The sequence below is a fragment of the Prosopis cineraria genome, unplaced genomic scaffold (assembly GCF_029017545.1).
Source record: "Prosopis cineraria cultivar Desert tree isolate PC_DT_omini unplaced genomic scaffold, ASM2901754v1 PC14, whole genome shotgun sequence".
Lineage (NCBI taxonomy): Eukaryota > Viridiplantae > Streptophyta > Magnoliopsida > Fabales > Fabaceae > Prosopis > Prosopis cineraria.
The window spans coordinates 613,856-641,323 of record NW_026555345.1 but is presented as its reverse complement, the minus strand read 5'-3'; the positions used below and the strand labels follow the sequence as shown (position 1 = coordinate 641,323).

Genomic DNA, 27,468 nt, shown 5'->3' with positions numbered 1-27,468 from the left:
ACCTATATGAAAGACATTAGGCCCATATCTCTTTGCAATGTGAGCTGTAAAATAATTATGAAGATTCTCTCCAATCATCTCCATGATTGTATAAATCATTTAATTAGAGATAATCAATATAGTTTCACTTAAGGGCGCCAGAGTAGTAATAATATCATCATTGTTTAAGAAATTAGCCACTTCATGAGAGAAAAAATCTAGCAAAAAAGGATTTATAACACTCAAGGTGAACTCAAAGAAGACTTTTAACATATTGTCTTGGGATTTCATTGATGATACCCTCAAATCCATTGGTCTCAATTGCCACTTCAAGAAGTTGATCCAGGTTGCCATGTCCACTACACATATGATAGTTCTCTGGAATGGAAAGCCTACTAAAGAATTCACACCAACATGTAGCATTAGAAAGGGAGACCCTCTCTCTCTCCTTATCTATTTGTTCTTTGTATTAAGCAATTAAGCTATTACATTCTCAGTAGTATTAATAAAAATGAATGAAAGCCCATTAGACTAACAACGGCCTTCTATTTCTCATCTATTCTTTCTTGACGATTTATTTCTTTTTGCATAATTATCACTTACTCAATCGATGATTATTCAACAATGTCTTTTTAATTTTTGCAATACTTCAAGATAGAAAATAAACACTACTAGATCTAAACTTTTCTTCTCTAAAAATGTCAATATTAATAAAGCCTCTCAAATTAGTGCAAAGTTAGGAATTTCCCTTATAGAAAATCTTGGCGAATATCTTGGAATCTCCCTTATTCATAAAAAGACTTCTAAGCTTACTTTCGCACCATTAATTGATAATATGACCTCTCATTTAGAAAATTGGTGAAGCAAATATCTGAACATTGCTAGAAAAATGTTCTCATCAATTTTGTTCTTTTAGCCCTCCCTAGGTGCACTATGCAGACTATACTCTTACCAGATAACATTATGGTTGAATTAGAAAAAAATGTGAGAAATTTTCACTAGGGCTCAATTGATAGAAATAATTGGGTAATCATTTTTTATCATGTTTATAGAGAAGCTAACAAATGCACATATTTGCTGGCTCATCAATCCTCTTGGAATAACTTAGACACTAGCATTCTTGATAATCTTTCACCTAGTTGTAGAACCCTTATAATTTTAGATATAATTTAATTTTATCTTTTTTGTATGGTTAAGCCGTGTACTAAAAAAAAAAAAAAACCAATGACAGAGGCCCTTCCTTTTGCGCGCAAAAATTGGCTGTATTATTGAAAAGGGGTCGTCCTCGTCACCTCTACTCTGCCTGCAGAGCCTCTGAAGTCTAAGTCTGAGCTAGTGCCAAACTAGTTTCTCTGTCAAGAATCTTCAGAACTTGCGGTACTCTTTGAATTTAGTGGAAGCTAAATACGCCTGTTGTCCAAAACCGCCAAGTATGGCAACTAATCCCCCGTGGAATCCCCAGGAAGAAGGCTTTAAGGAGATCTGTGGTTTATTGGAGAAGCAGATTTCTCATCCTTCTTCTGCTGACAAGTCTCAAATTTGGCAGCAACTCCAGCACTACTCTCAGCTCCCCGACTTTAACAATTATCTTGTCTTCATTCTTGCACGTGCTGAGGTACAAGACAATTTCCATTTAACCTCCTTAGAGCATGAGTTCTTGTTTCCTGGACCGATTTTGGAATAAAATTAGAGGATATTTTAATAGCAAGGGTGTGTCTTGGCTGTTCCGGCTCCTTGAGGATACTTGCTTCCGTCATAAAAAAACGAGGGTTTATTGTTTTATTGATTCCTACTTTTATTTAAAATTTTACGGTGATCTTGGTGTATGCCTTGCTTTTGAGGATTTTTTTTTTGGGTTGTTAAACTCGATAATCTCTTGCAGTGCAATTTGAGAAGATTACCTTATGTTTTTCTGGTCGATTTTGGATGGGTTAGCTCATTTGAATTTAGAACTTTTTCTGCATTCCGTTTCTGATTGGGTTGTACAGTTGATCACATAGTGTATGAGTTTGGTATAGTCTAAATAAAATTTAGATTGGCGAAGCTGATACTAAATGGTGTAGGTAGAGGTTGCCTGACATGTAAAATGTTTGACATGAGGTGCTTTGAGGATATATGATTCATTCTGGAATGAAAGAAGAGTTAATTTGAATCTACGTCAGTTCACTACTGGGGATAAGCCATCAGGTTGGGCTACTTCATAATTTGTTGGGCGGAAAATTGTTTTTGGGAACTTATGGAATTACTTGTTTAATTTCCTCAATTTCTTTGATTGACATGTTTGTGGGATCATGTCAAAATTGACAAGTGAAGATCAAATGTTGTAAAACCATTCAAATGGAGCTTGAAAAAGAAACAATATAGTTTAACCTTTTTGTCATTGCAAGACCTTTTGTCTGTGGAAATTTAGAGCATCATTTGGTTCCTAAGAGAGATAGCTGATGCACAATTGCATCGTGCCTTGTGTATAGCATCCATTGGTTGACGTTAATCCAAATTTTATGTTAATAACTGTTCTGTGAAAATTTGACTTTTGAACAGGGAAAACCGGTGGTGGTTCGACAGGCTGCAGGCCTATATCTGAAGAATAACCTTAGAACCACATATAAATCCATGCTTCCTGTTTATCAGCAATATGTGAAATCAGAGTTGCTGCCTTGTCTTGGAGCAGCAGACAGGAACATCAGGTCCACAGTAGGAACCATTCTGAGTGTTGTTGTTCAACTTGAGGGAGTTTTGGGGTGGCCTGAACTATTGCAAGCCCTATTAAATTGCTTGGATAGTAATGATTTAAATCACATGGAAGGTGCTATGGATGCTTTATCCAAGGTACATTATGTACTGTAGAGTTCAAGAGCTCAAATTGTATCTTCAAGAAAATTAAGATTCTGGAATTATGTTCTTAGGTGTCTTGAATAATTGCTACTAATTGTTTTTTCCATAGTTTGGATAAATGCATCCTATTTAATGTTATTTCTTGGCTATAACAAAAATTTGTTGTTGCTGCTACTGAAATTCCCGTTAGAGCTCTACCAAGGGAAGGAATGTTACCTTTTCTTCAATTTATTTATGAAATAGAATTTATAAGAAGGAAGAAAGAACAATTAACAACTCCGCCTATGTTTATAGTCGGTCCCAATCTCGAGTAAAGGAGGGGTTCTTAATAGCCAGCATAAACTTTGTTGAATCTCACATGGATATGGACAATATATGTTTTTGTGCTAATGCTAGGTCGTTGCCTGTAAGTAATGCACTGTATGGCTCGAGTGAGGTGATAAGTGTGTTAGAGTCATTGCATCGGCTCCTGAATATAGTGTTAAATGAGTGAAGGCTATCGTGTTTTTTTTTGGACGAGCGTGGTTAAAGAAGTTAGTTTATGTGAGCAAAATCGGATTTAGTACTTAGAATGTTAGGATCTTGACTTCTAAATCTATGGAGGTGGTACGAGTTATAATTTATAGAAAAATTAATATCTTGTGCCTATAGAAATTAAATGGCCCGGTGGACAAGCTAATGATATTCAACGTTTCAAACTTTGGTATATAAGGAAAGTAAGTACATAGAATGAGATGGGTATTATTGTTGATGAGGAATTGAAAAAGAATGTGGTAGAAGTTAACTAAATTGAGAACAAAATTATTTCCTTAAGAATGATTGTTGGACATGAGGCTATCAATATTATTAGCACTTGTACACTTCAAGCCCGGTTAGAATCTCGTCTTAAGGAATTGTTTTGGTCAGATTTGGAGGGATTGATTCGATGTATACCACAAAGTGAAAAAAAATCTTTGTTGGAGGAGACTTTAATGGTCATATTGGGAGGGAGATAGGTAATTGTGCAAGGGTGCATGGTGGTTTTGGTTTTAGGGAAGAAAACAATAAAAGACAATTTATTCTTGATTTCTCTTTGGCATATTATTTCAAGATTGTTAACACTTGTTTCAAGAAGAGGGATGAACGTCTCATTACCTAAAAGAGTGGAGCCTCAAGGTTACATATTGATATCCTTTTGGCAAGGAACATGTATAGAAGACTTTGTGAAAATTGTAAGGCGATTCCTGGAGATGGTGTAACAACACAACATAGGGTTCTTGTTCTTAATGTGTGTATCACAAGTAAAAATAAAAGCACCGACAAGTAGTAAACTCAAGGATTAGGAGGTGGCAGTTAAAAATTGAGAAGTGAAAAATTTTCAAGCTAAATTTTTTGGCCAAAGGAATTTGAGAATCCCAAGAAAGTACCAGCATCTTGTGGGAGGATATGACTGAGAAAGTAAGGAAGGTTGTTAAAGAAGTTTTGGGAGAGTCAAAAGGTTTTGGTCTAAGAGATAAGAAGTCTTGGTGGTTGAATGATAATGTACAGGAAAAAGTCAAACAGAAGAACGAGCGTTTTAAAGTCATTCAACTATGCAAGAATGATGAAAATTGGAAAAAAAATCATAGGGCTAAGAGGGAAACTAAAAGTTGTGAGTGAAACTCATTTTAAGGTATTTGAAGAGTTTTATAAGGATCTTGGGATAGGATGGAGAACGAAAAATTTTTAAGATATCTAAGAGTAGGGAAAGAAAATCAAGAGATTTGGAACATGTGTGATGTATAAAGGATGAAGAAGGAAGAGTTTTGGTTATAGATGGTGATACTTAAGACAGATGGAAGATCTGATTTTACAAACTTTTCAATGATGGAGGGGGTTCGTCTAGTGATTTGAAAGATTTAGCAACTTGTGAAGGAGAACAGAATTAATGATTCTATCGAAGGATACACGATAGTAAGGTAAAGGAAACTCTTAAGAAAATGATAAATAATAGAGTCAATGAACCTGATTGTATCATTATTGAAGTGTGAAAATGTTTAGGTGAAGAGGAGGTGCAGTAGTTAACTAATTTATTTAATGAGATCTTACAATCCAAGAAAATGTCTGATGAATGGAGAAGAAGCACCTTAGTTCCTATTTACAAAATAAAGGGGATATTTAGAATTGTGTAAATTATAGATAGATTAAACTTATGAGTCATACAATGAAATTGTAGGGAAGAGTAATTGAGCATAGGTTGAAATTAGAGACTGATATTTCTACGAATAAATTTGGATTCATGCTAGGGTGACTACATAAGCAATTTATTTATAAACAGGATCAATGAAAAAGTATCATTGTAAAGGTGAAGATTTATACATAGTTTTTATTGATTTGGAGTAAACTTATGACTGTATAGTGAGAGAAGTACTTCAAAAAGCCTTAAAAAAGAAAGGAGTCCAGATTGCTTATATTAGAGTTATACAATATATGCTTAAGGAGGCAACAACTAGTATAAGAATGTTTGAAGGGTGAAATAAAGGACTTTTTTATAAGGATTGGACTACATCAGGGATCATCTTTATGTCCTTATTTGTTTGATTTGGTCCTGCATGTTTTGACTAAGTATATTCAAGAGGAAATCCTTAAATGCATGTTTTTTGTGAATGATATAGTTCTTATTGCAGAGATAAGGGATTAACTACAAACGTGAGTTATGGAGGAGGATGTCAGAATTGAAAAGTTTCCACCTGAGTAGGAGTTAGATAGAATGTGTATTGTAAGTTTGACAAGAGGTCAGTTAGTAGTAATTTGAAAATGAAGTTGGAAGATCATATTACATCTCGAGTGAAAAAGTTTATGTATTTGGGAGCTATTATTCAACATGATGGGAAAATTGATAGGGATGTTACACAATTGATACAAGTTGAGTGTTTTAATTAGATAAAGGCTAAAGGAGTTATTCATAAACGAAAGGTACTTAATAAACTTAAAGAAAAGTTTTATCAAAGTGCTATTAGACCAGCTATATTGTATGGTAGTGAATGTTGGGCTTTAAAAGGATAGTAGGAACATAAAGTTGGGGTAATAGAGATGAGAATGTTGAGATGAATTTGCAAGTATACACATAAAGATAAAATTCGTGATGAGTTTATATGATAAAAAGTTAGTATAGCATCTATTGAGGGGAAAATGATAGAAAAATATTTTAGATGGTTTGGACATGTACGGAGAAGATCGTGGGAGGCACCGATGAGGAAAGTGGAAGGGATAATTTTGAGTCATGTAAAGAAGGGCAGAGGAAGGTCAAAGAGAACATTTATAGAAACTGTTGACTGAGACCTCTTAATTAATAACATTTTTAAAAACTTGATAAATAATAAAGTACAATAATGTAATGCAATTTATGTAGCCAACCTCACATAGTGAGATAAGGCTTATTGTTATTATTGAAGAAAGAATAGACTATGAAAGGGTTAATGTTAAACCAATAAGATTGGGAGGCAGAAGAGTTTTCCTGTTCTTATGCTTGTCCACTAAGGATATTCCATGAAAAGCAAGTGGTAAGCACCAATGTAAAGCCATGAAAACAATCACATTCCTTAACAATGAATACTGCCATAAATGTCTCATTGTTCCTGTCAAAACCTTTAATCAGCAAACAATATTCCAGCTCTACAGGAATACCTGATATTCTCCAAAGTCTACTCTACAAGTAACCATCTGCTGAGCAATATAAAAGAAATATGCAGTTGTATTTGAATTGGAGCAGCATACCACACACATCTGAGGAGACAAAGTATTCTTATATCAACTAATCTGTAACATTTCAAGGAACAAAAATGGCTTGCTTTGAGTGTTTGGCAAGTCCATTTTATAGTCTTTCAGGTCCTATTTGGTTTTAGTTTGTTCATGCTGGAGAGAAGCTGAGATGAGTCCACAAATTAGAAATGGACAAGTATGTCACAAATTAATAATGATAATAAATAGTGTTGCAGACTTTCTGCAGCATGTAAATTTATGAAAACACACATGGATCAGCAGTTGCTTATTGTATTTGCTGAGAAGTGCAAGTTGATGTGATTAAACACCCAAATTACTTATTCTATCAATAAACAAGTCCATGCCCAAATCTTTGTCAATTAATACTGGAGCTTGTTTTTGATCTACTAGTGAGTTGGTAATTTTGTGTTTCTGTGATTTATGTCTTCTTCCAATTCTCTTTCGGTTTAGGTGGGACTGAGGGTTCCATTATCTAGGGTATTGACTTCTGAGAAATAAAAAGTGACATGTATTTTCTTCCCCTTCCCTGTGATCATCATCTTCCATTCCCTCCATTTTTTAAGTTGTGCTTATTTAAAAAATTTGATGGAAACTTGGCAGCTAGAGAATGGAGAGGCCTTATGCTTTGTTTATCCAACCTTTTTAGTAGCTGGTAGGAGATATTCCAAATCCAATTACATTCAACTGACACTTCTTTACGTTTTATTTTACATATCTGGACACTTTTTAACTATTGTAGTTTATCTGGGCAATGCAGATATGTGAGGATATTCCGCAAGTACTTGATTCAGACATACCTGGGTTAGCAGAACGACCAATCAACATATTTCTTCCCAGATTATTTAGGGTAACTAAGCATTTTATATTTGCATCTATTATGCTGCATCTCCTGGTGTAACTGTATCATTTGATTGTTTCTTGATGTGTTTCTTTAATTAGTTTCTGTACCTTTTTTCTTTTAATTTGTCTTACAGCTTTTCCAGTCTCCTCATGCCTCATTAAGAAAGCTTTCAGTGGGTTCTGTGAATCAGTACATTATGTTGATGCCATCTGTAAGGATATGAAGAGAACTTATGAGCCCCATTTGAATGATATAATACTGATGTTTGGCATTGGTAGTAGAATATTAATCATCTAAATTTTTATTTGGCAGGCTTTGTATGTATCCATGGACCAATATCTTCAGGGTTTATTTATTCTTGCAAATGACCCTGCTGCAGAAGTGCGGAAGTTGGTGAGTTTTTATTGCTTTGTCGTTTGTGGACAAGCATCTAATGTAATTCTAAGATGACTTTTTCTTTTTCTTTTTTAAATTGCATTTTTTCTGAGTTAGTTTCAACTGATTTCAATAGCTGTTCATTGAAATTTGGCCTCATTATTGTTTTGTGTAATACTTCATTTTTATATATCTGTTATTTCATGAACAAGGAAGGTATTAGGCACTGTTGACATATGCATGTTGATTGTTGAGTATGCTCATAAAGAGCTCGTCACTATTATAACTTTGATTAGGTGTTATTTGTTCCATTGAATTATTGCTTCCTTTCTTGAGACACTGCATTTTTGTTCGAGGGCTGTAATCTCTCTGACTAACTTTTGACGCTAGTGGATTTATTATGCTATACCATGGGATTATATTATGATAAATTTTGTGAAGAATTATCATATGTGGTTGCCACTCGTGATCAGGTTTGTGCAGCATTTGTTCAACTAATTGAAGTCCATCCATCTTTTTTAGAGGTATGCATCTTGTTCAAGTTCATATGGCTTTATAGTATTGCATGTATTGAATGATTCTACTCTATTTTCTTTTTGGTTTAACTTTCTATATAATCAGTTAAGTCTCTCCAATCCTTCCATCACATTAATTTAATTCTGTTGTGTCAACACGTTCTTCTTTGCCAATAACTTACCTCTCTCGACCCCCTCTTGTCTAAAGCAATTTTTAATTGTAATTTGTGCTACAGCCTCATCTAAGAAATGTTATAGAATACATGTTACAAGTCAACAAGGACACAGATGATGAAGCAGCTCTTGAAGCCTGTGAATTTTGGTAACATTTTCTTTCGGGTGTGATGGCCTTTATGTCATAGCTGAATTCTGTTGTATAATTTGTAGTTATTGATAGCAGAGAGTAGTATTGAACCTTTATGGGACTACTTTATCAATTTCATTGTTAACTTTTAAATGTGATCAAGTTCTAGTTTCAAATAATTTCCACCCCTAATGTTCTGTAGCAGCTATCCTGATGGATTTTTTAAGTCTGTCTAATTCAAGACACTCCAGTAAGAATCGAAGAAATATGATAGTCCACCTAGGTAAACTTTCATTCACAATATCATCTGAGGTTGATCTCTCTTCGGAAAATTGGGTTTATTCATCTAATCCAACCATAGTTACTACAGTAGTGTTACAATGATCGATTTTTGGTTTCTGAATCATAGGGTTCATACTAATAAGAGTTTGATGCTCCCATTGCTTGTAATCTCTGGGTGATAAATTTTGTTGTTGAGTGTGTTTATTAGATTTCGGACAACACTAGGACTTTTGCCTCTTTTCTTTTCCCCTTGTAAACAGCTTTTGCATCTTATACCTTTTTTATATAAAATAATTATGATTGCAGGTCTGCTTATTGTGATGCTCAACTGCCACCTGAAAACTTGAGAGAATTCTTGCCTCGTCTAATTCCAGTTAAGCTAATAATATCCATTTTCTTTTATAATTGTTATGCCTTGGGATGTTTGTAATTTTAAGCTTATCTGTTGGATCTTTGCAGGTGTTGTTATCCAATATGGTTTATGCAGATGATGATGAATCACTTGTTGAAGCTGAGGTTATCTTCTGGATTATTCTGTATTTGTCTTTTATTTTCATTTAACCCTGGTTATTTTAGTTTATGGGGCTTCATTTGTTTTGCGCTATTTATTTCAGGAAGATGGTTCCCTTCCTGATCGAGATCAGGTTTGAATTACTTGTTGAGTTGTTGGAAATTCTGGCTTTGAGAAGATCCTTTTTTGGGTTTAATTGTTATATTCTTCTTCACAGGATGTTAAACCTCGATTCCATGTATCAAGATTTCATGGTTCAGAGGACATTGAAGATGACGTATGTCATTTTGTAATTGCATGTGTTTGCCTTTTCAAATTATTTGATCAATCTAATTGCTTTTGTAATTGAAATTTCCATAGCTTTTGAAAGATGAGGTTATATGGGAGAGAGAGCTTTCCTGATCTAAATTATCATCGTCGTTGTCGTCGTCGTCATCGTCATCATAATTCCTCTCTCTCTCTCTCATCCCCCCACCCCCCCAAACAAAAACACTTACAGGATGATGATGTTGTCAACACATGGAACTTACGGAAATGTAGTGCTGCTGCTCTTGATACTCTATCAAATGTGTTTGGAGATGAGATTCTTCCAACTTTCATGCCTATTGTTCAGGTGTGTTACGGATATTAAAACCAATATCGGGCTCTCTCCTAATAGCATGAACTTTTGGTTTTTGACATCGTATGGATGCCTTTTCAACTGAGTGGTCAAGAATTTGATCTTGGACATGGTCCTATCCTTCACAATTAAATTAAAAAGTAAAACACATTGACCTTCCCTCTATTTTACTTTAATTATGGACACCTCCTTTCTATTTTGAAAGAATACACATTTTCAAGGTTGTGTCCATCCACCCAATTATTTTAGTTTAATCAAATCACAAAATTTGGACTTTTTGGATCAAAATACCCCAAGCACATGTATATTGTTTTGCCTTTTCATATCTGTTACCCACAAGCTTTGCAGGGCCAATGAAAAACACATAATGATTTTACCAAATCTGAACTTTTTGAGGAAGACACACAATTATTCATGCACATAAATATCTCATGCAAAATCTATAGCAAGATTGAGAGCAATGAAGCATGTTTTGAAGTCTTTCTAATTAGCTGTCTTTAATATAGCTAACAACGCTGTAGTCAAAACAAGATATATGTATATATACGTAAAAGAGATTAGGGTCAACATTCCGCTCAGCGCACTAAATCCCATCTAAATTCACACTTCTTTGCCTCCTCACTCTCATATTCTTAAGCAACTCTAACATATGGGCTAGTGAGGTTTTAGAGTTTTCACGTTTGCAAAAAGGATAGACACCCAACACATGTTGCATCTGGAATTAAGATAATTAATAAACCCAAGCTTGACGGGTCTTGATAGCACTAGAATCATTCACAGCTATCACGACTGTTCTAATTATATAATTTTGTTTTCATTGTTTACAGGCTAAGTTGTCAACCAATGGTGACAATGCTTGGAAAGAAAGGGAAGCTGCTGTCTTGGCTATTGGTGCCATAGGCGAGGGTTGCATTAGTGGACTTTATCCTTACTTGCCTGAGGTATCTATTTTCTTGTTCCTATTACCTTAATATAGAAGCCAAATGCTTATGAATAATGCTAATTTTGCTTCCCTTTGACTCCATGCTTATGTCTTTTCTCATTTAACTTTTTGTTTTTTAAACAATTCTCTCTTTTACTTTTTGTAGAACACCATAATTACACCTTTTTAATCATGTTTTACTTCCAAAAATTTTCAATTTTTTCTTACAAATATGTCACATTCATAAGTTACTATCTATCTCTTGCATTGCTCGGGAAGAAATCTAGTTTATTAGAAAGGCTGCTGAACTTATTGTTTTGGGCTTTAATCAAGTTATGCTACAGTTGGTTTACATTTTTCAATGCTATATTATGCTACCAATCATTTTTCTTATATGCTTCTTTATGTTACAGTTCCTTGCTGAGCTCATCATTGTTGTTAGAATTATCCCTTTCAGTAGTGTTGTTCTAGTTCCAAATAATACTATCACTATTGCATAATAAAATGCTTTACGCCATTGTTGTTCATTACTTTCATACCAAGTTGTCTACACATGAATTCTATTATTCATAGTAAATGCATGCGTATACTGAACTGTCTTTTCCAAATAGTAAAACTTGATTATAGTAAGTATTTAATGCAATTTATTCATGTGGTATTTTGAGAGAGGAAAAATGTATTTCTCATTCATGGGTTTTCTAATATACAAACTGGTGCTATATATGCACATCGAGAGAGATAAAACCTAATAAATACCAATAAAGCTTGATAATGCTAATAAATGCTAATTATTTACAATAATGACATAATATTCCTACACTCCCCCTCAAGTTGGATCATAGATGTTAATCATGTCCAATTGACTTAAACAACTCTTAAAGGCAGGCTTAGGTGGTCCCTTGGTTAGCATATCAGCAGCTTGTAACTTTGTAGGTAGGTATGTTAAACATACAATGCCTTCTTTACTCTCTTTGATAAAATGCCTTTCCACTTCCACATTTAGATCTCTTATGTTGTATAGGATTCAATGCCATGCTTATGGTGGCCTTGTTATCACAATACAACTTTATTGGTGGATCAATTTTGACCTGTATTTCTTCCATGACCCTTCTTATCCATAGTTCTTATGTAATTCCTTGAGCTAATGCTCTCAATTATGATTCAGCATTGCTTCTAGATATAACTCTCTGTTTTTGACTTTTCCAAGTCACTAAGCTTTCCCACACAAATGGGCAATCGCTAGAGGTGGATCTCTTATCTCCATAGGTCCCCCTTAGTTTGCATTTGTATAGATCTCACTTGTCCTTTGATCATGCTTCTTGAATAGTAATCCCTTACCAAGTGTGCCTTTAAGGTATTTGAGACTCCTATATGTAGCTTCTAGGTGTTTCTTCCTTGGATCACTCATGTATTGACTTGCTACATTGACAACAAAAACAATATCTAGCCTTGTATGGGATAGATAAATTAGCTTTCCAACTAGTCTTTGATATCTGTCTTTATCAACAGTTTCTTCTTTTTCCTTGTCTTCTTCTCCGACCTCATTATCAAAGTCGTCTTCTCCTTTTGAATCCTCCTTATTGTTTTTCTCAGGCTTCTTCTTCTTTCTCGAGACCACAATAGGAGTTTCTTCAGGTTTATAACCTAATATGTCAGTTTCCTTGAGAAGATCAAGTATATACTTCCTTTGAGATACATATATGCCTCGTTTGTCCTTCCAACTTTCATCCAAAGAAAATATTTCAAGTTGCCGAGATCCTTGACTTCAAATTCCTTACCAAGGACACTCTTTATTCTTGCTATTTCCTCAACATGATCTCTTGTAAGAATTATATCATCTACATACACAATGAGGATGCATTTCTTAGCTCTCTCAGCCTTAACAAACATCGTATGATATGACAATCCTTGTTTTTAGCCTTCTTACTTCAAAACCTTTGAGAACCTGTCATACTTTGTCACTTTGCCTCTATTAAAGCTTAAAGGTAGAGTCATGTAGACTTCTTCCTTCAATTTTCTATTTAGAAAGGCATTTTTGATATCTAGTTGATGAAGTGGCTATTCAAGGTTGGCTACTACTGACAATAGAATTTTGATAGTGGTTAGTTTTGCCACTGGTGTAAACGTCTCTTTATAGTCTATACCATATGTTTGGGTGAAATCCCTTGCTACTAACCATGCCTTTAACTTGTCAAGTGTGCTATCAACCTTCTACTTTGGGGTAAAGACCTACTTGCAACTTACCAATTTCTTACCTCTAGGTCTTTCAACAATCTCCAATGTTCGATTTTTCACCAAAGCTCTCATTTCTTCCATAGCTACATTTCTCCATTCTGGTGTTTCTAGTGCCTCATAGGTGTAGTTAGGAATAACAACTTTATCCAAATTAGTGAGGAAGGCCTGGTAAATAGGAGAAAACGCCTTGTAGGATACATGCCTCTGAATCGGATACAAAGTAAAAGATTGAGGTTGTTTCCAGAAAGCAATAGGTAGATTAAGGTTAGCAGATTCACTTCCTTGGTTTGGGTCATCTAGCTCACCGGATGGATTAGTCCTTGGTACTTTAGCTTCAAGAACTACCTCTGGTTTTGATTCTCTTGGTGCCTCAAATACAAGTTGCTCACTATCTTTTGATTTCTTTATTTAAGTGTAAATCAATAACTCTCCCTTTTGTGGTCTTTCTATGTCTTCCTCTGTTTTCTTGTTTTCCCCAAATTGTGGCATGAGAGAAGTGGTTGGTGAAGGTGGGGTGTTTAATGAAAGAGATGGTGAGGGCAAAAGTTTTGGTGATGGCTCAAGAATTGCATATTCTGTGTTAGGCTTTAGTTCCCAAGTCTAAGATTCACATATACTCTCTTATGAACTGAAGAGTTGGAATAAAAAGTTCCTTTATGTAAGGTAACATCAAGGCTTACAAGGGTGCGTTTAGAAATAGGATCAAAACATTTGTATCCTTTTTGAGTAGGAGAATAGCCAAGAAAGATGCACTTGATGGCTCGAGGTTCAAGTTTATTATTTTGGTGGATATGAACAAAGGCTATGCAGCCAAATACATGAAGTAGGAGTTTGGTTTCAATGTAAGATGTGGGAAAAAACACTTTGCAATTTTTTGAGAGGACTTTCAAAAGATAAGATTCAACTCGGCATTTGATTGATGAGATAGGTTGCGGTTAAAATGGCATCCTCCCAATAAAACTTTAGCATATTGCAAGTGAACATGAGTGCTCTTGCAACTTCAAGGATATGTCTATTTTTTCTTTTTGCAACCCCATTATGTTGGGATGCATGGGCACAAGTACTTGTTTGGACAATAACATCTGGGGGAAATTACTCAAAGATTGGTTAAAGTACTCAGTATCATTGTTCGTGTGTAAGACTTGGATGCTAGTATTGAATTGGTTTTTTATCATGGTGAAAAAACTCATGAATGTTGATGCAGCGTTAGACTTGTTTTTTAAAAGATAAACCCAACAAATACAAGTATGGCATCAATGAAGGAAATGAACCATTTTGTTTAAGTACAGTTTAGAATACAAGATGGTCGCCACAAGTCATTGTGAATGATTATGAAAGGTCTGGTGGGTGTTTATTTAGCTTGGGGAAAGGAAGTTCGATGGTGTTTGGCAAGTTCACGCACCTCACATTAGATTTCACTATAATTTAGGTTTGGGCATAAGGTTGGAAACAATTGTTGAAGGTAATGAAAATTAGGATGACCCATCCTCTTATACCATAACAAAAAATCATTAACGTTAGAGGTAGATACAGAATTACCAACAATAGGTGAGTTACCCACTTGAGTGATGACTTCTAAATAATAAAGCCCCTTGTACTCCTTGGCACTATCAATTGTCGCACTAAATGATAGATCTTAAAACATATAATGGGATGGGAGAAATTTAGCAAAACAATTTGACTTCCTAGTCAATTGACTGATTGAAAGTAAATTGTCCTTGGCACATAGAGGACAAATTCCAAAACAATAGAATCCGATATATATATACTCCCTTTCCCTGCCACGAATGCATTTGCAATTTCCACTTTAACATTTCCAGCACATGGGTGTAAGTGGTGAACAATTGATGACAGTTAGTCATATGGTCAGATGTCTTGGAACCCATAGTCTACACCACCGCACTTCGAGTTGTTTTTAAAGCCTGAAGAAAAGACCCCCTTTTGCCACCAATGCTATAGGTGTAGATCTGGAAAAATTAGTTACGACACTGCATAGGAGTATCCATAGCACTTCAAATAAGGGAAAGACTTCGTGATAGACTGAAATCAGAAGTCACAGCCCAATGTAACTCCAAACACAACAAAACAGGGCACTAACGACACCATCCGGACTGATGTAGTTTGAAAACAATGTACCTACACACTGGATTGTCATGGATTTGGCTTGAGAGAGTGCGTCGTTGCCATTCGACGATGTCCTAGCTTGAACAAAGTGACCAAGTGCCGCTTCATGTGTTTTCTAATGTACAAATTGGTGCTATATATACACATCAAGAGAGATAAAACCTAATAAATACTAATAAAGCCTAATAATGCTAATAAATGCTAATTATTCACAATAATGTCATAATATTCCCACAATTCAATTGCTGTTATATCCTTGTGTGAGTTTTCTATTTCGGTGTAAATTGTAATTTCACAGATGCCCTAAAGAAAGTGCTATTATATCCGTATGTTAGTTTTCTTAGTAGCTTCCTTATTTTATTCTTACTGTAAGGAGGCTGGTTTTAGGATCCATTATGTGTCTTATATGCTTGTCAACTTCTTCTTCCCTTGGGGGAAGAAGTCTCTAAGCTTCCTGTATTTCTCATTCTCTAATTCTGAATATTAAATGGTTCTTCTGCATTTATAGATTGTGGCTTTTCTTATCCCTCTTCTTGATGATAAGTTTCCTCTAATACGAAGCATTTCATGCTGGACACTTTCTCGTTTCAGCAAATTTATTGTTCAGGTTTGTAATTTTGTTCCATCACCTGTTTTAGCTCAGCAATCATCATCATCATCATCATCGTTGTCGTCAATATATATTAAAAAACTCGAACCATTTTCCTGTTTTTTTTTTTTATGATTTATCAATTAGTTCTGCATTTCTTTTAATATTTTTTGTGTTTTTAACCTCTATTTTCATTTAAAAAAATTTAAATCCACCATAGCGTAAGTGAATTATGGAAAAGTAAGGGGAACTAGGGTTAAAAGGGTAGTTTAGGAATTTGGGTTAATATCCTTATAAATTGGGTCAGTAGAGATGTATTGGGTTTCATGTAAAATCAAATGCCAGTTTCCTTTACTTTTCCTATTGTACGTGTATCAAGTTATTTCTTGATATTGACACTGGTCCATTGAAGGTTTTATAGCCTACACACCATAGTAAAGTTCAGTTAAGCTGACAGCTTGGCTGAGTTCTATATATTGATGTATTAGATGTTCTTATATAAGATTATACAATTTGTATATACAAGTATATTGGTTGATGCAAGCAAACATTGTAGTAGTTTTTTGGAAAAACATAATTTTGGGTCCCTACACTTTTTTTTTTTCCAATGTTCCGTGTCCTTACACTTTTGTTTTCCAGTGTTCTGGGTCCCTATAACACTGCTTGTAGAGGGACCTAGAACACCGGAAAACAAAAGTATAGGGACTTAAAATACCACAAAAAAGTGCGGGGACCCAAAGTCATGTTTTCTCAAGTTTCTTTTTCCTGACTACAGAAAATGACAGGAGCAAAAGTGGATTTTTTTTCTCATCAAATGTGGCTGTTAAGGATCTTGTTAGTTGAATCTACTTGTTTTTGTGTCCATGGTAGAGTATTGGGGATCAAAAGGGCTATAAGCAATTCAATAATGTTCTTATGGGCTTTTTACGAAGAATTCTGGATGATAATAAGCGAGTGCAAGAGGCAGCTTGTTCAGCTTTTGCAACACTGGAAGAGGTTCTTGCTTTAATATCTTCATTTTTTTTAAATATTAGTATATACAAGTTTCAAATAAAAGTTTATGCATGACAGGAGGCTGCAGAAGAGTTGGCTCCGCACTTGGAAATTATACTAAAGCATCTAATGACTGCCTTTGGGAAATATCAGGTCATTTATGACCTCTAGCATTTAATTACAATGACAGTACAGAATTTTGCAGATGTTTCTTATCGAATGTGCCATGTCTGGATGAGTGCTAATTCTTAATTGTTAATTTGTTATTACATTGTGTTGTTTCCCAAGTCAGTCACAACTATGTGCAGACATCTCTGATTGTAATTTCTTGTTCCAAACATTAGAGACGAAATCTCAGAATTTTGTATGATGCTATTGGAACTCTAGCTGAAGCTGTTGGGCGACAGATAAATAAGGTATGTCTGTTTCTGATAATGATCTGATGTAGATCAACCCCCTTCCCCTACTGAAACTGATATTTTTCCTCCCAAGTCATTTGTTGGAATTTATAATCAATCCTTTAATTTGTTGCAAAGATGATTCTGTAACAAATGGATCCCTTCATATTGTGCAGCCGGTTTATCTTGATATTCTGATGCCACCATTAATTGAGAAGTGGCAGCAGCTTTCTGACGCAGACAAAGATCTCTTTCCATTGTTCGAATGCTTCACATCTATAGCACATGTATGCATCTTACCATTTTTTGAACGCTCTTTTCCATGTTATTTTAAATATGATTTCATTCGCTTAAAGCAGCTATTGTACCTGTACTTGTTTCAACTCACTGTTAAACTCGTTATTTCCAGAGATTTTCCGTGATCATTTCTCACAAGCATCAATATTTTGATCATAGCGAGTGGAAAATTAGATTATTGTACTGGAACATAAACGTAGACTCCCAAGCGGGTTTTTGTAGCACATCCAAGTCTTTAATTGCTTGAACAATCACTGACAACTATATCTTTGACCTGGTGTGCAATTCACATATTTTATCTTTTTCAGGCATTGGGTACTGGATTCTCTCCCTTTGCTGAGCCTGTATTTAGGAGGTGCATAAACATAGTCCAGAACCAGCAATTCACAAAGGTTCTGGCAACTTTGACTGATTTGATATATACAATGAATTTTTCATTTTATAACTTCTTATAAAACTTCACTTTTACATTTTGGTTGTTTATACTTCCTATTGCTTGTAATTCTATTTAATTCATTGCTGCTGCTGCTCCATGTTTTTGACTTAAGTTTTTCTGCCAAATTCAAATGTCACATTTGTTGGTAACCAGGGTAATTTACTTGCTTTCACCCAAAAAAATAGAAGTAATTCACTTGCTTTTGGCATCCTCTTAGAAGAGTGATGCTTTGATCTTTTTTATGATATTCCACATGAGACATAATTGGGAAATGAATACTGATACTGAAATGATATATCAGACACACCTAACTTCAAATTATAGTCTATTTCAGTTTACTGGCATGTTTATTGTTTATCAGAAGAGCTAGTTGTGGTTAATTAAACAGCTTAGTAATGCCAGAAAGTTCAATTATGACAAATATTTGTTTATGATTTAATTAATGCATCAGGACTACATCTGAATGCGGACCAATGAAATTTGTGAAGCCTCAATAATATTATGCATTATTAAAAAGCTTATTGTTTATGTCTGTGTTTGCCTATGTTTTGTTATTTTATTGTGGGAATATTATGTTATTATTGAGAATTATTAGCATTTATTAGGATCTCATTAATTAGGCTTTATTAGTATTTATTAGCTTTTATCTCTCTTGATGTATATATATAGGACCAGTGTGTACATTAGAATCGCAATGAGACAATACAATTTTTTCCTCTCTGAAAATTCCATATGGTATCAGAGCATCAGGCTCAAAATTTCAAATTAAATTAGTTCTGGAATGGCTAGAATGGGGCTGCCTGAACAGTACGTGACGGTGTTTGTGTGGACAATGGTGGAGCGAGTTTTGAATCTCACCGCCACCCTAGACGTACTCAGGAGGCTCCGAACGGCGAAACCCAGGGCGGCGGCGGCGAATGGCGGCGCGTGTAGACCACACGCGCCACCCCTGCTCACTGCGTCAGTAAGCTTTCGGCGGCGCGTGGAGGCTCCGTTCAGGACGCGATCTTCTCGGACGGCAACGACGCACTCTCTCCGGCAAGATCCAGCACAATCCGGTGTATGGGCACATCGTTTTCGAACCATATCAGGTCGTATGGTGTTGTTAGTGCCCTGTTTTGCTGGATTTGGAGTTATATTGGGTTGTGGCTTCTGTTTTCAGTCTACCAGAAAGCTTTTCCCTCATTTGAAGTGCTAGGGGTGGTGCTGTGGCTACTTTTATGTAGTGTTGTGCATAATTCCAGATCTGCACCCGTGGCATTTGTGGCAAAAAGAGGGTCTTTCCTTCAGGCTTTAAAGATGACTCGAAGTGCAGTGGTCTGGATCATGGATTCCGGGGCATCTGATCATATGACTAATTGTCATCAATTGTTCACCACTTACACCCCATGTGCTGGAAATATTAAAGTGAAAATTGCAGACGGCTCCTTAGCACCGGTGGCAAGAAAAGGGAGTATCTGTATATCAGATTCTATTACTTTGGAATCTGTCTTTCACGTGCCAAAACTTGACTGTAATTTACTTTCAATCAATCAACTGACCAGGCACTCAAATTGTTTGCTAAATTTCTCCCGTCACATTGTGTGTTTCAGGATCTATCATCTGGTGCGACAATCGGCAATGCCAAAGAATATGAGGGGCTCTACTATTTAGAGGTCATCACTCGAGTAGATAACCCACCTATTGTTGGTAATTCTGCATCTACCTCTAAAGTTCATGATTTTATGTTATGGCATAAGAGAATGGGTCATCCCAATTTTCATTACCTTCAGCGGTTGTTTCCAAACTTATGCCCGACCTTGAATCATAGTGAAATCTAGTGTGAGGTATGTGAACTTGCCAAACACCATCGAACTTCCTTTCCTAGAGCCAAATACACACCTACCAAACCTTTCACAACCATCCACAGTGATTTGTGGGGACCATCTCGCACTTCAAACCGTACTCAAACAAAATGGTTCATCTCCTTCATTGATGACCACACTCGTGTTTGTTGGGTTTACCTTTTGAAAAACAAGTCAGAGGCTGCATCCACATTCATGAGTTTTTTCACCATGATCAAAAACCAATTCAACACTAGCATTCAAGTTTTACACACCGATAATGGCACTGAATACTTCAACCAATCTTTGAGTAATTTTCTCCAAATGCATGGGATTATCCATACCAGTACGTGTGCCCATACACCCCAACAAAATGGGGTTGCAGAAAGAAAAAATAGACATATCCTTGAAGTTGCAAGAGCACTCATGTTCACTTGCAACGTGCCAAAGTTTTATTGGGGAGATGCCATTTTAACCGCAACCTATCTCATCAACCGGATGCCCAGTCGAATATTAGCCTTCGAAACCCCTCTCCAAAATTGCAGAGTGTTTTTCCTACATCCCACATTGAAACCAAACTTCCGCTTCGTGTGTTTGGGTGCACAACCTTTGTTCATATCCACCAAAGTAGTAAACTTGAACCTCGAGCTATCAAGTGTATCTTCCTTGGCTATTCTCCTACTCAAAGAGGATATAAGTGCTTTGATCCTGTTTCTAAACGCATCCTTGTAAGCCTTGATATTACTTTCCATGAAGAAACTCCTTTTTATTCCAATTCCTCAATTCAGGGGGAGAATATAGGTGAATCTTAGACTTGGGAACTAGAACCTAACGCTGAATATATACTTCTTGAGTCCGTGTCTCCTTTACTAGAACCATCACCCTTACCTTTGTCCAACATCCCACCTTCACCAACCTCTTCTCTTATGCCAAAGTTTGAGGAAAACAAGAAAACAAAGAAAGATGTGGAAAGACCACAAAAGGGGGAGTTGTTAGTTTACACTCGAAAGAAGAAAACAAAAGATAGTGAGCAACTTGCACCTGAGGCACCAAGAGAGTCAGAACCAGAGGTAGTCCCTGAAGCTGACGTACCAAAGATTGATCCATCTAGTAAGCCAGATGACTTAGAACAAAGATGTGAATCTACTGATCTTGATCTACCTATTGCCCTTCGGAAACAACCTCGGTCTTGTACTTTGCATCCGATTCAGAAGCATGTGTCCTACAAGGCTCTCTCTCCTGGTTACCGAGCCTTCATCACTAATTTGGATAAAGTTGTTATTCCTAACAACATCCAAGAAGCATTGGAAATACCAGAATGGAGAAATGCAGTTATGGAGGAAATGAAAGCTTTGGAGAAAAATGAAACATGGGAGATTGTTGAAGACCTAGAGGTAAGAAACTAGTTAGTTGCAAGTGGGTCTTTACCCCAAAGTATAAGGCTGATGGCACACTTGACAAGTTGAAAGCACGGTTAGTAGCAAGAGGTTTCACCCAGACTTATGGCATAGACTGCAAAGAGACGTTTGCGCCAGTGGCAAAACTGAACACTATAAGAATCTTATTGTCAGTGGCAGCCAACCTTGAATGGCATCTTCATCAACTAGATATCAAAAATGCTTGTCTAAATGGAGAATTGAAGGAAGAAGTCTGCATGACTTTACCTCCTGGGTTTGATAGAGGCAGAAATGACAAAGTATGTCGGCTGAAAAAATCACTGTATGGCTTGAAACAGTCACCTAGGGCATGGTTTGACAGATTCTCAAAGGTCCTGAAGTTAGAAGGCTACAAGCAAGGATTGTCAGATCATACGATGTTTGTTAAGGCTGAGGGAGCTAAGAAGTGCATCCTCATTGTGTACGTTGATGATATAATCCTTACAAGAGATCATGTTGATGAAATAGCAAGGATAAAAACTATCCTTAGTAAGGAATTTGAAGTTAAGGATCTTGGGAACTTGAAATATTTTCTTGGGATGGAAGTTGCTAGGTCAAAACGAGGAATATATGTATCTCAGAGGAAGTATATACTTGATCTTCTCAAGGAAACTGGGATGTTGGGTTGTAAACCTAAGGAAACTCCTATTGTGGTCTCGAAACAGAAGAGGCCACCTAAGAAAAGCGGCACTGAGGAGTTAGAAGGAGAAGACAACTCTGATAATGAAGTTGAAGAAGAAGAAGACAAGGAGAAAGAAGAAACCATTGATAAAGACAGATATCAAAGACTGGTTGGGAAGCTGATTTATTTATCCCATACGAGGCCAGATATTGCTTTTGCTGTCAGTGTAGTAAGTCAATACATGTGTGATCCAAGGAAGAGACACCTGGAAGCTGTATATAGGATTCTCAGATACCTTAAGGGTACACCTGGTAAGGGATTGTTATTCAAGAAGCATGATCAAAGGACAATTGAGATTTACACCGATGCAGACTGGGGGGGGACTTATGGAGACAGGAGATCCACCTCTGGCTATTGTTCATTTGTGTGGGGAAACTTAGTAACCTGGAAAAGTCAAAAGCAAAAAGTTGTATCCAGAAGCAGTGCTGAATCAGAATTGAGAGCATTAGCTCAAGGAATTACCGAAGAACTATGGATAAGAAGGGTCATGGAAGAAATAGAAGTCAGAGTTGATCCACCAATGAAATTGTATTGTGATAATAAGGCTGCTATAAGCATGGCATTGAATCCTGTACAGCATGAGAGATCTAAACATGTTGAAGTGGATAGACATTTTATCAGAGAGAAAGTAGAAGGAGGTATTGTATGTCTGACATACCTACCTACAAAGTTACAAGCTGCGGATGTACTAACCAAGGGACTACCCAAGCCTGCATTTGAGAGTTGTATAAGCAAGTTGGACATGATTAGCATCTATGATCCAACTTGAGGGGGAGTGTGGGAATATTATGTTATTATTGAGAATTATTAGCATTTATTAGGATCTCATTAATTAGGCTTTATTAGTATTTATTAGCTTTTATCTCTCTTGATGTATATATATAGGACCAGTGTGTACATTAGAATCGCAATGAGACAATACAATTTTTTCCTCTCTGAAAATTCCACATTTATATATTCTTATTTTGAAATATTCATATGTGAAACCAAGATTTCATTTCCTTTTTTAGTTAAAAAAATCATATTTTCCTTTCTGAGTTGCAGCTTGCTTTTTGAAATTTCTGATATACAGTTTGTTAGCAGTTGGAATTGAACTTAAGAATTTATTTTTTATTTAAATAAGTTAACTGGTGCATGCGTGCATGTGTCTTCATTTCAGGTTGATCCAGTTAAAGCTGGGGTTCAGTATGACAAGGAATTTGTTGTATGCTCTCTTGATCTGCTTTCTGGACTAGCAGAGGGTCTTGGCATTGGAATAGAGAGTTTGGTACTCCACCAAAATTTTATTTTCAAGATATGAGATTACGCTTTTATGTTATTTAATGTCTTTTTCCTCTTACATGCTATTGTCATTTGTATCATAAAAATGAAGCTTCGTGTGAATAATTAAACCAGCATTTGCATACACGCTTGACGTTGCCTGTATATTTATTCCACAGGTTTCACAAAGTTCTTTGAATGACCTTCTTCTGCGTTGTTGTGTGGATGATGCACATGATATTCGACAAAGTGCCTTTGCTTTACTTGGAGACCTTGCAAGAGTAAGCTGAATGCATAGCACCTTTTTTGGTCCTAAACGGAGATATGCATTCATAGTATTAAGCATTTACATCGTCTAAAGAAGTATCAATAGTGGAATCATGATGCACGAGTCTGGCATGCACAACCTCATTATATTATAACTTCCTTTTTTCTAATTTGACTAGGTGTGCTCAATTTACTTGCGCACTCATTTGTCTCAGTTCATTGAGGCTGCAACCAAGCAACTGGTATGTGTCTCAGGTGGAAGTTATAGGCTTAGCGTTTTGTTTATGTAATCGTTTTGTTGACACAAGGTGCGTGCTGTATAGGAAACTTCTAAGATAAAGGAAGCTATTTCAGTAGCAAATAACGCGTGCTGGGCTATTGGAGAATTAGCAGTTAAGGTGGGTTAATGCCAAATGCTATAATTTTGATCCAACTAGATAGAACTCTGGGAACTGTTGTCTGGTTGGCATTGCTGGACTCTGGGTTCAAATATGCTTTGCAGTGTATCATGTGTTAATCTGTTGCTAGTTATGTCATTGGTTTAATCTCTCGTTTATGTCTTCTATATATTAAAAAGGGAAAACAAGAGCAATGGAATAAAAAATTGTCAATTTTCTTGGTCATTGCTGAGGTGTTCTTTTCTAGAGAGCCTGTGATGGGGCAGATGAATGAGCGAAGATGATAAAAATGCTGAATTTGATAATGAAGACCTAGATGGATACTACGTTAGTTTCAAAAGCATTGCTAACCAACAATGGGAACTGTGAGTTTGCATCTCAGACCTTTATTTGCTTAAAACTGTCAAAATTTTGTGTTGTTAGGTGAAGGGTCAAAATCGTTTTGATACTATGAATACACCCCTTCGGGATTGAAGTATTGACAAAGCACACTTCTGATTGTAGTGAAATTAAATTAAAAAATTAGAACATTGAGGTGACAAGGATCTAAGTCCTCACCAATTGGGCATGAAATGTTTGATTCTATGTGAAGGAACATTTTATCCCAAAAGCTTAATCTGATTGGCAAAGCCTAGGGTTAACTTTTATTATTATCTCTAACAGATGGATTGCACTTGATTTAAACCTGGTTATCTTGAATGTTATGTTGTCTTGAATATAGTTTTCTCTAACCTGCTTCTTATGAATATTGTCTTACTTATCTGTTGGCTGTGCCTTCCTGCTTCCTCTTTACGGCCTTATCATTCTTCTTCCAAAACTAAGTTATGCAATTTTTGGTTCTGGGGACTAATTCATTTATTTATTGAAATTTCCTATTTAGATTGTGAAAATTATTTTGAGCAAGTTTTCAATAGATTGTGTAGATGCATTTTTCATCCTTTTACAGATTTATAGATCTATTGATTATGGATTTTATTTTTGTTCAAATGAAGAATATTAAAGTTTCATTCATTTAAGAATATCTGTGTTATTTGATAAAGGGCAAGTTTTCTAAAGGGCATGTTATTTGATATCATCTCTTTGATTAAAGTCTTCGGGATGTCCGTTTACTAACAAAGAAATGTCTTCTGGATGTCCCTGCATGTTGAATTTTGTTCTGCATCCTAACTTTAGAGTTCATTCATTTAACACGGGCTTGCAGCCTAGAATTTGAAATGACCAGTTAAGCCTCGTCAGGTAGTCTCCAGCATGGGGGAATGGTTCAATGCTTTTATATTTATATCGGCTTTGAAGTTTCATTTTCCCTTTTCTATTTAATGTGTTTGTTATTCTTGTTTCTGATATACCAATATCAAGAGCAAATGGCTGCAGGATTTAACTATGCAGTTGGAATAACATGTTATGAATTTCAGGTTCGCCAAGAAATATCTCCCTTTGTTTTGACTATTTTTTCATGCTTGCTCCCGATTCTTCAGCATTCAGAGGTTGTTGTCTCGTCTCTTTCTTAAATTATAATTTTGTCATGTTTCGTTTCTGATTGTCAAGCTATTTCATCAGGGACTACATAAGTCACTCGTCGAAAACAGTGCAATAACGCTGGGAAGGCTTTCATGGGTCTGCCCAGAGCTGCTATCACCGCATATGGAGCATTTCATGCAATCTTGGTGCACAGCTTTGTCAATGTAAGTTAATGATCATTACACATTCAGCTGAATAATGCACGCTAATTATTGTTGAAGTCTATGATGCATGACAAATGTTTTGCAAATAGTTGATGCTATTATTGTTGAAATCTGTGGCTCTGGCTCTTTTCTTCTTTCCTTCCGTTGAGAAACCCAACAAAACGGAACCCCTGAAGGGTTAGGAGTTCAGTGCCACTGCCGCCACCATCTAGGAGTCTGAGAGTATATTATTGTCATTGGTCTTATAGTTATCTCTTATCATCATCTTTTGGAGCTTGTATTTTTCATTCAAGAAGCAGGAATAGGAATTAAACCCTTGAATGAAACGTGTGTTTAAAAAAGCAAAGTCAAGAAATGGAGAGGGAGAAAATGGACAGAGAACGAACTTAATGAAAGAGGTGGATGAGGATACCTCAGAGGCTGAGAGAGCTGAAGTTCTAAGAAGCCAAGCAGGCAGACAGCGACTGAGTATTGATGAGTTTAAATTAGGCTTCCTTTTATATAGCTTGCTCTGGGGTGTGCTATTTGGTGTTTCATAGTGTTTTGGCAGATGTAGAGCTCTTCAGTGCAGTGCACTAACTGAAACTTGGAATGCTACAGCTGTGGTTCCGCACCATCAACCACGAACCACATGGCTAGCTGTTTGCATATTTGAGACTCTCTTGCAGGAACATATTGATGAGGATAATCTTTCTCTTGACATGTCTTTACTTTATGAATTAAGGATGGCCTTGGATGTTTTTGATTGCATTGCCAAGTTTTGATTCCTCTTAAATTATCTGTGGCAGGATACGTGATGATATAGAGAAAGAGGATGCTTTTAGAGGCCTGTGTGCTATGGTGTGTACCTTTTTACCTTGTCAAATGTTGTATTTAGGCTGCTTATGTAATTGTTTCATTTCGTTTGTTTTCAGGTCAGAACAAATCCTTCTGGAGCTCTAAGTTCGTTTGCTTATATGTGCGAAGCTATTGCAAGTTGGCATGTACGTGCGCTTTGACCGTCATATTAGAATTACAGTGCTTTGAGTTTTCTTTAATAAAAAGTTCATTTACTTCTATCTATAGGAAGTACGAAGTGAAGATTTACGCATTGAACTAGGCCAGATCTTACAAGGATATAAACAGGTAATAATGGCTCGTCTACCAGGGACGCATCTACCTTGAGAAATTACGCGGTTGAACTTATAGCTTCCTTTTTTTGTCATGAATTGAAAACAGAGGGTATCGCTTTCAAGTGTCTCTTATTATATAAAATTTCTGTTTAGCAATGCGTTTCTTTTCAATTCCCTATTTAACTAGAAAGTTCTATATCCATCTTGTATGGTAGATGCTAGGCAATGGAGCTTGGGACCAGTCACGTCTGCTTTGGAACCCACAGTAAAAGAATCGCTTTCAAAATATCAAGTATAAGACAACTGTACTGTATTTAGTGTCGCAGAATGACCCGAGTTTGCAGAGCTTGTGAGCCTCATCTGGATCGGCCTTATTTGGTCATTTTTTGCATTTTCCAGCAAAATTGGAGTCCTGGCTTACTCTTGGCAGTGCCCAGAGTTGGTCCGGGTTTTCATCGAGAATTATCATCAAAACTCATCCTATTCAATTGGTCTTTGATGGGTACATGATGTGCCTCAAGTCTTAGATCTCAGTTGATGTTCTTTCCCATGAGAAAGTCTTCTGTTTAGGGTTGGCTTGTAATATGAATTAGTGAACGGGGGAGAGGCATGTAAGAGTTGCCGGGTATTTCATTCTTTGCTGTCCGTACACTGATGCTTAGATTTTAATTCGAGCTCCTTGTTCATCATTGCATTTTCCAATATTTTAGCCATTTAAGTTGACACTGACAGGTTCCCCGGTTTTTTTTTTTTTTTTGGGGTGGGGATGTTCCAGACTGATGTTTTATACAATTGTTCTGGTCTCGTAATAT

At 36.2% G+C, this 27,468-nt stretch overlaps 1 protein-coding gene across 1 annotated transcript; it reads left to right on the top strand.

The window, feature by feature from the left end:
• The first annotated feature begins 1,245 nt into the window (after nucleotides 1-1,245).
• LOC129293373 (transportin-1-like) lies at nucleotides 1,246-27,345 on the top strand. Its single transcript, XM_054931301.1, is given in 30 exon segments — nucleotides 1,246-1,594; nucleotides 2,521-2,808; nucleotides 7,313-7,402; nucleotides 7,530-7,607; nucleotides 7,709-7,789; nucleotides 8,245-8,295; nucleotides 8,523-8,608; nucleotides 9,179-9,245; nucleotides 9,332-9,388; nucleotides 9,487-9,516; nucleotides 9,601-9,660; nucleotides 9,883-9,996; nucleotides 10,830-10,943; nucleotides 15,792-15,890; nucleotides 16,743-16,868; nucleotides 16,944-17,018; nucleotides 17,210-17,281; nucleotides 17,440-17,550; nucleotides 17,869-17,952; nucleotides 23,097-23,204; nucleotides 23,377-23,478; nucleotides 23,644-23,706; nucleotides 23,788-23,862; nucleotides 25,275-25,346; nucleotides 25,420-25,544; nucleotides 26,333-26,384; nucleotides 26,459-26,527; nucleotides 26,610-26,669; nucleotides 26,872-26,896; nucleotides 26,899-27,345. Coding segments are annotated over 30 exon segments (2,673 nt in total). The 5' UTR covers nucleotides 1,246-1,411; the 3' UTR covers nucleotides 26,955-27,345.
• The last annotated feature ends 123 nt before the right edge of the window (nucleotides 27,346-27,468 follow it).